At 40.1% G+C, this 12,430-nt stretch overlaps 1 protein-coding gene across 1 annotated transcript in view; it reads left to right on the plus strand.

Moving 5' to 3' along the window:
* The window catches only part of CNTNAP2 (contactin associated protein 2), a 1,014,330-nt gene that overhangs the window by 988,680 nt on the left and 13,220 nt on the right, over window positions 1-12,430 (plus strand). Inside the window, exon 22 of the mRNA XM_059850210.1 lies at window positions 4,851-5,081. Within this exon, the coding sequence (XP_059706193.1) occupies window positions 4,851-5,081 (231 nt within the window). The remainder of the gene's footprint in view (window positions 1-4,850; window positions 5,082-12,430) is intronic.

Here is a 12,430-nt window from a genome sequence, read left to right on the forward strand (position 1 = left end):
GGCTGGTTCTCTCTCCTCTGTCACTTTCCAAGCTCCATGTGTAACAGTCCAAGGCCGTCTTTCCACATGTGGCACAGCAGTACTGGTTTGGCACAGTACTGTGCTGGATTGCATAGTTTTGTGCTGCAGAGCTTTGTGTATGTGTGAAACATCCTAGGATCCTCACACAGGGAACTTTACATAAATAGGAAGCTGTTCTTCATCTACGCAAAACCTGCTCAGAGCTGTGGGACTAAACACATCATCTTTGTTTTCTGCTACATCATGCTCTCGTTTTTTCTTGTATTTCTAAGTGTTTCTACAAGAATATATAAAAATTAGATGGTAGAACTAGTGGAGCCAGACCTCTCCAGCAGTGCAGTAACTTCCTGTGCTATTAGAAGCTCTATGGCCCTTTGAGCTACTCTATAAATCTTTTAAAGGCTAAGTATGGAAAGCAGAAAAGAGGGAAAAAGTAGATAAAAAGTGTGTTTGGCGATGTGTCTACTTCTGCAAGTAGCTCATCAGATGCATGCTGAACTAGGTCAGCTTGGGTAATAATCTGAATCAAAGTGTTTATTGGTTTCTCTTGTAATAATGCCTAGGCAGGAGCCACAACACTTCACCCACAGGTAATGTAGTAAGGGCAAAAAGGCTTGAGAAACAGATAACCCAATTACACTGACTATTATTGCTGTGTGCTACTTATACGTTTGTCACTTATGCACTGGTCCGGCCACAATTTTTTCCTCAATATAATTATTTTAGCTTGTTTTCTTCTAGATTCATAAAATAATCAATTTCAGCATGTTGGGTACTTATTAATTGTGCCTTGTGTCACAGATGAGATAAGTTTAGTTGGTAAGAACTGGGTGCACTTAGTGCCCAGGTTGTGGGTTGATCCCCATATGGGCCATTTACTTAGGAGTGGGATTCAGTGATCCTTGTGGGTCTCTTCCAACTCAGAATATTCTGTGATTCTGTGAAATATGCTTGAAAATAGATGTTCTTTACATCTTTTCACCTAGTGGGTAAAGCACTTCTTAAGTGGTGGCACATAATTTCCAAGAGAGAAATAGTATTATGGTCATCACTATGTGGCACATTTCTGCCACAACCCTGAGGAATAAGTCCTGAAATCAAAATGAGCAATTAAGAATTAAATTCCTATATCTTTTTACTGTTAAAGAAATAGCAAAACAGAAATAACAAGTAATTGATGTTAAAGATATCTTCAGTGAGTGATAACACACATGACATGGGGTGACATCTGTGAGATTCTTGGCATACTGTGTGCACATTATATACATTTTTAAATGTTTCAGTCAAGTGGATGGGCAGTTGCATAGTTATTGTGTGAATACTTTGTGTTAAGGATTTGTATACTGCAATGCATCTGTGCTGGAATGGGTTCACCTGACTGGTCTTGTGTAATTGTGGCCTTCCTCTCACCTCAGAAGGTTGTGTGGTCAAGGCAGAAAATGGTTAAAAGCAGCTGAAGTAAAAAAGGGCCTACAAGTGACTTTTTTCCAGTCTTTCATTACAGAAATACCTGAGGGAAAGTTGCCAGCAGGAAATTGTTACATCCGATCTGCAAGCAATAATATAAATGTTGTTACTGGGTAATGATAATACTGTATGCTGTGATATTTATATGACTTTCTACCAGCTTGTGTGCTGAAAATTGGAATAATGCAAAGTAGTTGCATTGTACATTTCCTTTTTTAAATAATGTCATTGTAATCACCTTTTGATTTTCTCCCTTCTTTGTTACAGGGAGAAAATTGAATTTTAGTCATAACAACAAAGACATATTTCATTTTGCAATCACCGCACTCCCCAGGAATGGGTTTATTAGGCTCAAATGACCAGGGAAAAAAAGTGTAATGGCCTATCATCAGAGGGTATCAGTGTGCTGAGCCCCAAGGGACGTGCAGGGGCGGGAACATGCTCACAGTCATGGAAGCTGATGTGTATTGTTCTAGCACTGGTGAGATGTGAGCTGGCAGGAAATTTGCATGGGATGATTTCCACAGCCATCGCTTGTGGAATGTTCTAAAGAAAAAATGTGGGTCTTTAGCAAAGTGCCTTGTTAGGGTGGGGAGTTTTGTTGTTGTTTTTTAATTATTTCGGTATCTAGCATCCATCACTTATTTACGGAGTCAGAGAAGCGTGGCACTGAAGTTGTTAAATTAGCAGAGTCATATTCAAGGATCTTTGTTCTTGTCAGTCAGGATTGTGTGTGGGAGGCTATTAGCTTCAGCATGGAGTTCCACTGAATGGATAAAAAAGTGAGTGAAATCACTAAACTGTTAACAACAGTGGTTACGGTGTTTGAAGAGTCTTGTAATTGTTTCCTAGATTATAAGAATTATTCAAAAATGCAGCTCTTCACTGAATATGCCATGAATATTTTATTGAAGCAAGAGAGAGTGAATATTGTAGTCAGAAAGCAACTTTGTCTGAGTGATGTGGTCTGCAGGTAGCATTCAAATGCATGAACTGGATTTTGTACAGCTTTTCTATTAACTATGGAAAATGTACATGCATGGGGTGAGGTTTTTTACTCACAATCAAATTTTTGAAGGAGGTGTTGCTAATGGTTTGGTCAAACTACTTTTTCAAAGGAGAGCTGGCTGTGACTAATACAATTATTGTAAGCATTTAAGCTAGTCCTTATCTGAGTCCTGAGGATGTGTCCACTTTGTCAGAGATGACAGTCACTGCTTGCTGCCAGCTCATGAAATGTGTAGCATTAATACAGGCTGGATTAGCACTAGCAAAGAAAAGACATTCTCAAGTGAGAAAGAGAAGGGAAAATGCAGAGACTAGAAAATCCATTCTTGTATAGTGGATTGTGCAATGATTTAGTGCAAGTAATTTTCAGATTACCCATCTTTGTTGTGTGCCCTTGTGCTAGGTATGAGGGGGACTTAAACGTTGCATGTTTATCATTCCCACACAATTGCAAAGACAGAAAAGGTACCTTAGTTCCATGAATACCAAGAAGTTGCTTTAGTCATGCTCTAGATTTGACCCTATTCCACCAGTTTTCTCACACTACATGCTTAGAGTGTAAATCCCAAAAATAAAATGGTTTGTCTGGTTTGTAGCCTTGGAGCTCCATGTATGTATCCCTGATGCCAAGCCCTCAGTATGCTGAGGAATATAGCACTGACATATATATCATGCTAGTTTTTAAGGACACTAAACAACTCAGACCTCATGTAATTGTTCCTGATTTAGTTAGAAACAAATACAGGTATTTCCAAAAGATTAGTAATGCATTTTCTAATAATTTTAGGGGTTTTTTTTTCTTTTTTTGTAGCAAAATTCAAACTCAGATGTAGTTTTGTTCCCAGTTTAACCCCAAACTCTTAAAATAAAGCCCTTTCCCACTTCCTCTTCACACCTCTCAGAAGCTTTTCTTTCCCATCTCTGTCTTCCTTCCTTTATTTTTTGTGACACAATCTTGTCATTTACAGGCATTTTTTTTCTACAAAAAACAAATTTTTCAGTGCTTATCATTGTTCCTGTCTGAAAAGGTTGCCTTTGAATAACGTGATGCTGCTCCCCCTTTTCTGGCCCCTCTGTCCCTCTGCTTCTTTGCTCAGCTCAGTAGGACTTTTTCCACTGACTTCAAGGGCCAGGCATTAACCCAATGACCCAGGGGAAGGTGGTTGGAAGTGTCCTGGTGCCTCTGGAGCAATAGTCCCTCATACAGCACAAACATGATCCTTCCATGTGTCCTTTTCATTCACTCCACACTACCATGGAAGAAAGGAAGCCAAATTCCCCACTCTCGTGTAAATATTATATTAGACACTGCAGTGAGGCTTTGAAATGTTAATTCCCCTCTAATGCAGACAGCTGACAGGGGGGACAGTTTTGATTTGGTTGTGACTCAGGCTGTTCCAACAGCTCCCGGCAGAATTCCAATAGCTGGGAGCAGATGCCAGTTTCCTGGGTAGTAAAGGCATTTTACATGATTTTGGGGTCATCTTAGCTGGTGTTTAAGAAGGGAGAAAGCTACCTGGGGGGCAACTTTGAGAGATGACAGCTGTTTTAGAGAGTGCTGGTAGAGCCCTCTGTTCAGCTCACGGATACCAGCTGCCAGCTTCTCTGTCAGCCCGCAGCAATGAAGTGACTGGCAGCAGGGTCTCAGCTCCCTCAGCCTCCAGCAGGGCTGGATGAGGTCCTGCCCCCTCTCAGCACTGCAGGGGAATAAAGGAAGGAGACTGGAGATAGATGGTTTTCCACCTCAGGCCACAGGGACACGCAGCCTGCTGAAGGGAAGCTTGGCTCCCTGGTGATGGAATGCTTGGCTCCTAGAAGGGACCCAGGAGGTCCCTTCACCTTTAGTCTCTTGGTGAAGGGACACTTGGTCTTCCCATGAGGAGACAGGAGAGGGACAGGAGTAACCACAAGTGGTCCTGGCCCCCCCAGGAGAACCAAGAGGGCAACACAGCAGTGCTAAGGAAAGGGCATCTCTCATGGCAGAGGCTTCGGCTGGGAGGAAAGACCCTGGACAAGACTTTCCTTCTGCCTTCTGTCTTCTCTTCCAATACTCTTCTCAGAATTTTTTCCTGGCCTTTTGTTCTTTGATGACTCCTTCACCGACTCCTTTATGCCAGCCTTTCATTTTAATGATAGCATAGCAGTGAAACTGAGTCATGTTAAGGCCCAAAGGTTCCCAGCTTTAATCTGTAAAGAAATGTAAAGAAACCCGTCAGGGTCTGACACAATCTCAGTCTTCTTCAGAGAGGGACTTGCGAAGTTAGCTCTGGGAATCAATGTGTTCACACCAATTGTGCTTTCCAAAGCAATGAATCGTTTCAATTAATTTTTTTCCCCTCTTCAATTTCCCATAGAAATTGGGAAGATTGACCAAGACATATATAAATACAACACCCCAGGATTCACTGGCTGCCTATCGAGAGTCCAGTTCAACCAGATTGCTCCACTCAAAGCAGCTCTGAGACCTACCAACGCCTCCTCCCACGTCCACATCCAAGGAGAACTGGTGGAATCCAACTGCGGAGCGTCTCCACTCACCATCCCACCAATGTCGGCCGCCACCGACCCCTGGCACTTAGACTCAGGTAAGGTGGCATTCGTGTCACATTACTCAGTGGAGCACTTCTGGGAAGAACTCTTCCTCTGTAAAGAAAAGCAAAAATGAGAGCTAAGCGATTGATAGGTGACTCTAGGGCTGTAATCAAGGTAGGAAATGCAAAATTGGAATGACAGAGATTTTCCATCACTTTTAAATGCAGTTACAGAGGAGGCTTTTTTTTCTTTTGCTATTTTTTTTATCTTTTTTTCTAATATTCTGCTTTATTTTTCTTTTCTGTAACTGTTTAAATGTTGAAATGTTTAAATGTTGAGCTTTGACCTAACTGATGTGATAGCACTTTCTCTGTAGTCAGCAAAAAGCTTCAAGTACATATAAATAAAGTACAGTAGCATTTCTTATGCTGTATTCATAATAAGTGAGTATATTGCAGTCAGCTTCATACAAAAAAAAAGCAAATCTAATTTTAGGCATAAATGCATTTATGTAAAGTGCTGATTTTGTTTTCTGAAATGTCTACTTTCCGTAGGCCGTGTTTAATATAAAATTCTATTAGTCATGGTGGCGCTCATCTTGTGCTAAAAATGCTGGAAGCCAAAACAATTTGCAGATCCCAACAATCTCACCCTGCTTTGTGACTGACAGGCCCTGAAAATATACATTGTGGCTAACTTTAGAGGATTTTTTTCTCTCTTTTGCTTCCTGAGTATCAGGTTACCTTTAGATTTGTAGGGTCAGGTGTACATCGATGCCTCCCTTGCATTTTGTCCTCATTCTGATTTCAATTGTAGAGTGAAAATTAGAACCTGTGCCGGCAAATTTGTTGTTTGAAGGGGTATAAAATTAAAATGCTAGAGGAAAAAAAATTGATCATGATTAGTTTGGGGATGCATCCATATGCCAGTTTTTAAATGAGAGGAGGCAGGTATATATGTCTTTCTCAGAAGTACATGTCAAAGTTATACCTTTGAGGTTTGGTTTTTTGTGGGTGTTTGGTTGGTTGGGTGGTTTGGTTTGTTGTTGTATAGGATTTTTTTCCTTGCAGTGTCAAGGAACTCCTTGCAGCCTTTCCTTTCATCTCTTCTTCAGCAGAGAAGTAGGGCAGTTGTTTCTAAGGAGAGACAGAGCTCCTTGTAGAGCTGAGTATCCCACACATTAATAGAAGCAGTATCATTCTTTAAAATCTGTCATTCCTTCCTTGCTGCCAAGCCATGCCATTGTAAGATTTCAGTATGTCTCTTCCCCACTTATAACATGCACTTTTCTACCTGAATTTTTTTCATCACAAATTAGTAGTCCCTTTTTTCTCTGGAATTATTCAACTTGTTTGTACCTGAAGCTTATGGACCGTACTCCTCTTTCTAAAAAGAGAAAACACATTTTCTGAAGGATTCCTCACTGGCACATGTCTTTAAAAGGTGTGCCATAAACTCTTTGAGGATGTGCTGCTGCTGCGAATCGTGTGCATCTAATGGGCTTTAGTTGTTAACTTTTGTTGGTTACTTTTCTTTCCACTTCATTTCAGTGCAAGCTAGCAAAAGACTACAGGGGGATTTACTCAGAATATTTGCTCAGCTCCTAATAGCTCCTGCAGTTAAAAGAAAGAGGTCCTGTTTGTCCTTGGCACATGCTATTATGCTTGACCTTTTGTTGGTTCAATCTCATCTTGTAGGCTTTGTTGACCTGACAGATTACAATTTACACTTTTTCTTCTGGATAAATTGTAGTACTTGGACACAGAGACAGTGTGAAGGATGTCAAAGAACATGCAGCATGCTAGTAGGTTGGCTCAAGCTGTCTATTAGCTTCTTTCAGTAAAAAATAGATTTCATTGCCATAGCCAGACTTAACTGTTTCAAGTCATGGGCAGACAAAGCTCAAGAGACCCAGCTTCATTTTCAGCAATGATTAGTTTTTGCAAGACTGGGAGCTAGGAATCCCTTGTCTTGTCCTCTCTAGCGATCCACAGCAGCAGAGGGAGAAGATCAAATTGCTTCAAAGACTTCTAGTGAGGGACTGCTGTACACCAAAGAAAGCAACAATGTCAGGTGAGTTATGATGGTAGAAATAAATTTCACAGCAAAGGAGTGGCATTTCACTGCTTCAGGAGTAAATGGATATTCAGGTGCTGGTGAGCAATGTCTGGCTTCTGCTGTGGGTGGCATTTCCATGGTGCAAAGAGGAGGTATCTCAGCAACTCATTTACCAATATCAGTAAAAACAACTGAGTCTCTGTGAAAGTATCAGAGATGGTCTGACACGGACAGTTCAGTCATAGGAAAAATGTATTCTGTAGACTGTGTAACCTTGAGTCATCAAAGTCATAGACTGTCAGTCATCAAAATGATCTTCATCAAAATAAAATGCTTAGGCTTTAATGTCACTTTGCAGTAGTAAATTGGCAGTGTCCAGTGAGGATTCTTTTGTGTTTTCCAAACTCTACTTAAGACTTTCTGACACAAATCACAATGAGAGAGAAAATGGAGGAATCTGAGGCATAAGTCATTGGCTCCAGAACTGGAATAGTGTCTGCTGTCTCAGTGTGAATTTACTCCTTTACTAAACTGGCTGAAGGGACAAAGACAAAAAGCAGCTTTGAAATTAACAGAAGCACTTGTAGGGATGTTAAAGCAAAAGCCACTCACACTTTGCCACAAAGAAATGGTTGCAAATAACATGGCTTTGAAAGCAGCAATTATTATGTGCAGCGTTTCTCATCTCCAACATGTTTTTATCTGTAATTTTTAGTGTTATGTTACCTATCTAATTTTAAAAAGTTCTTAACAAAAGATGAGAGCTGAGGATGGATGTTTCATAGTGAAAATAAAAATGTCAGGAAAAAATTTGTGGGAAGTATCATATGGTTTAAATTTCATTCAGTGACATACTCTGAACTCAACCTGACTCATATTTTGAGTTAAGCTTAGATTTTTAGCTTTGTTTCTCAAATATTGTGGAATTGAACTTTGAGGATTGAAAAATGTTGTAGGAGGGAAGACAAATGTAATGATCCTTTCACCTCTCAACTACAGTGCTGGATCAGATTTTGCAGATAATTACTAGAAGTTAAGCAGGTTCTGCCTGATGGGTGACCTACATGAAATGTTTTCTTTAAACTCTTCTGTGTACTTACTGCATGAACATCTCCTGCTGGCTGTGAAACATTTTGGATGCCCTAACAGAGAGGCTGAAGGGAAAATCATAATGACACACATCAGTCACTTGGCAGTTGACCTTTAAAAGTTAGTTCAGGGATTTAGCAATAAGAAGCCCTGTTGATTTTCTCCCCTGACATATCAGCTGTACAGTTTGTCAGTTCGCTGTCTTGCACTTTCTGTTAGCCTTGGGTACACAAATATTTCGCATTTACAATATTAGATTTCTTTAAATTCCTTTGTTATTGTAGAAGTCCCACTTCCCTCCCTCCCCACCTCTGGCTGGCATTTTGCCATGCTCCTGGGACATTATCTTAAACCATGATCTTGTTCAGCTTGTGAGTATTCTCACAATGCATAGTCTTTTCCTGTTGCTATGGTGATCCTTTCTTGGTGATGATGAAGCGCAGGAATTCAAGAAGTCATTCTTTTCTGGAACATGACTTTCTGGTGATTTAAAAGAAAAAGGTCAATAATGACATCCAAGCAGATCATCAATATAGTTCACTTCCTGTGTTTTCCTCCCATCAGTATTATCTCAGTTCGTGTCAGACAATCCAATTTGCCTTGGTTACATCAATAGGAGTGTAGAAAAGAGGCTAAAAAGAGCCTGATCAATGAACATATCTAGCTTTATATATTGTCCTAAGCATTGAATTACCTGTCTGGCAAACAATTCAAAACAAAAGTTTCAATTTCTATGGCCTTTAACTGTATTGGTATGCATTTTAATATCTAATGCTGCTGCATAGGTAAAAAACAAGTTAATCACAAGGGGTTTTTAATCTCTCTCAGTTCAAATTAGCTAAGATATGGGTGAATGATAGCTGACACCTTGTTCATTGCAGAGAAGAAAAAAAATGGCCAAACATTATTATTTTTGTAGTGAAAATCTCCACACCTAAAATGCCTTGTAGTTAAAATTAGAAGTTGTATATTATTGTAGTGACATTGCTCAGTACGTGGGTGCTTTTACCTAAGGTTCTGCCCATCACTAATGAAATCTCACCTCCAAAGTTTTCTAATTCATATAAATAAAGGATAATAGAAACCTATTACATGGATATACCTGTTTTACACAAAATGAGTTCCAGCTTGCCAAACCACCCAATCTTGAATTTACTAAAAGCAGGAGATCCAGAAAGGCAAGGTGCACACAATAGTTGGCAAACTATGCTTTAGCAGCCCTAAGTTGTCATAGCACTCTGTAGCTGCAAGATGCATTTACTGTGAGTATGAATGGCATCTAAAGTATTTAACATGGGATTTAGTTAAACCTATATTAGCTTCAACATATTACAAATTAAATGGAGCAGGATTAAATGCTACATCTGCAACATTCTTCAAGTGGCGTGACTTTTTTCTGACTGTGTGTGTTTAAACCCTAAATGCTCTTTATTTTTTGTAATAGTTGAAAAGTCTTGCCTTTTATGGATCAACAGCTTATTTTGATCCCTATATTGAGCATGTCCTGCAAAATCATGTACCACTGTCATCATTATTAAAACAGCTCCTTGCAGGATTCTCTCTCTTTTTGTTATGAATTCATCCCTCTTCCTTTAAAAAGTGATGGCAGGAGAAGGGAGCAACAGCACTGAGCACTGGCCATACATCCAAGCTCACCTATCTGGCCAGTTAATTTCTTTGTCAAGTGAAAGAGAGCAGTCAATTTCTGCACCAAGAGAAAGTGTCCCTCATGTGGTGGCAGTGCTGAAGGTCACCTTCCAGATTCAGATGCCAGGGGTTCATGCGACTCAGGGGGTGAGTCGCATCACCCCCTGACCACTGGTACCACACCATCTCAGAGACCACAGCAGCAGCACCTGAGGAGAAGCTGTGTCAGATGTGTGCTGCAGTGGATGTGGCTAGGAAGATGGAAAATAGCTTTTGCCCTTGTTAAGGGCATTTTTACTAATGACACAGTGGGAAGGAAGAATCAAAGGTGTTATTTGCTGGTAGGTGACAATGCAGCCCTCAAAACGGTCTTAGGCCACAAACACATGAACAAAACACTCTTCTCCTGGCCACAGACATTGAAAGAGTCCTGTACACATCAGTGAGTCCAAGAGCATGAGCATTAAGTTAGTGGTGACATGTGACAAAGTGCTCATTCTCTCTATTAGGGGATGGCAGAAGAGCAGGGTCACTTCCCTAGGCTTCCTGCAAGGGCATCCAAGTCCAGGCAGGAGACACAGAGGAGCTTCACCACTTTTGTTCATGATGCAGCCTTACACATCTAAATTTGATCACCTAGTATTAGCAAAATTAGAAATAGATATGAAGGCATTTCCTAGAATAAAATGACTCTCCTCCTTTTTTCAAGCATAGCAAACCTGTACTGCAATCAGAGAATCATGCCAGATTCTCTCTTCAGGGTTACTGATTAGTCAAAGTGGTTGGTTTGGGTTTCTTTAATTAAAATGGCATGTAAACATTGGGAGGCTGTTTGTCTGCCAGTAAGGTAGTTTAATATTTATACTCCTTATATACGAGGAGAGACTGAAGATGCACTTGCAACCTGCCCTGTGGGTCAACAGGTTCTTCCACTGCCAGTCTGGAGCATTTCTGTGATTGTTTACTCTGTTGAGAATGACCAGCATTCACCCCCCATGCTCCCAATATAAATATTGTCTCAGAAGTCCATGGCCTTGACCTGAGTTGTTTTCAAACAAGAAGGTAGCAATTTTTGTCAGTCAGGAGGGATTAAGTCTAGCAGAAATTCACAGCTCAATTTCTAAGCACCAAATGTTTCTTGCAGACAAGAGGGTAAGTGGTGAACATTTAAATGCAACAGTTTCTATTTTTCTCCTGCCCATCAAACAGCTAACTAGGAAGAGCATCTGTCTGAAATTTGGCACAATCAGTGTTTCATCTTTAAAGGGTTTAATTATGGTGCTTGAATTACTGCAAATCTCTCTATTGATTTGGAATAAAAATGCCTCCCTCAGTCTCATGTAGCTCCTTCACACAATTATGCATAGCTTTCTCTTAACTTTAGGACTACATAATTTCTGTGTGGGATTTCTGACACTCTGTCTAGTGTATCAGACAGCTGGCAGACTGCCAAGCTTGTAAATTCTTCTGGCATTCGTTGACAGACCAGTATTGTAGCTGTTTCATAAGCAGTGATTTGAATATTAATGCTGCTACCTAATGTCAAGAGAAGGTGCTAATACTAAAAAGAGAGTATTTTCCATCCTCTGCAAAGACTTTATTTTTTACACAAGTACTAATCTTAACCAGGAACATAGAGATGGCATAAATTAGGGGGAAAATGGAGTAGAGAAGGAAGTATTTAAATACCTGAGCACTTCATGTGGCTGCTTTCTTTTTCCTTTCCTCAGGCAGAAACACACTTACTTCCTGTGTAAGAAGTTATTCTAGATTACAGTCAGGTCATTACAGCTATTAAATGGTTTTTAGATTTAAACTCTCCTATCTGACCCATTTCTTATCCCCAGACCAAGTCTTTCTCTTTTTTTCTCCTTTTTTGTAACTGTCATACATTTACAGGTTTGTTTGGTATTCTTGCTCATTGAGGTGGATTTTCTGCTTTTGGGAGGGAGGAGAGGAGTGTTTCTTTCACATATTCCCTCTGGGTCCATTGTCAGTGATTAGCTATATACAGCCAGGCTTTGACCAGCATTAACTCCACTGTTCCTTTGAGAGCACCAAAGCGCTTCATCTTCTGCATTAATTATAAAAGGAAGTATTTGTGAATCTTCCTTAACAGGTGAAATGTAAGCACTGCTCATAAAATTTTCATGGAAGTGATAGCTTAGGCCAGCATGACTCTTGTCTGGAGTCATAGTGAGACTCAGTGTCAAACAGACGTTGCTACCAGGAATTAAAAGATAGATGAGTTAGGTCTCTGATGGATTAGGGTGCTCTAATGTGCTGCAAATCAATTGGAAATCTGGCAGAGCAAGTGTTCAAAATACTGATTCTGAGATCCAACTTGCTGAAGATCAGCCGCAGATAAAATCAAAAAGTGATGCTAAATGTCTGTTCTCCTTTTTAAATGAATAAAATTCTGTAGTTTACAAGTACCAGATATTAGTATTATGAAGTGTCTTGCCTTACCACTACTTTGCACAATTACTTGCTTGTGTGCCAAAGAAGGTGTGAAACAATCATAAAAAGGGGAAAGCAAGGGATAATCACCTATCCCATCCCAACAGGCAGTGCAGGAATGTTTTCCCTGTTTTGTCTTTCATCCAGG

This window comes from Haemorhous mexicanus, chromosome 1, assembly GCF_027477595.1.
Source record: "Haemorhous mexicanus isolate bHaeMex1 chromosome 1, bHaeMex1.pri, whole genome shotgun sequence".
Classification (NCBI taxonomy): domain Eukaryota; kingdom Metazoa; phylum Chordata; class Aves; order Passeriformes; family Fringillidae; genus Haemorhous; species Haemorhous mexicanus.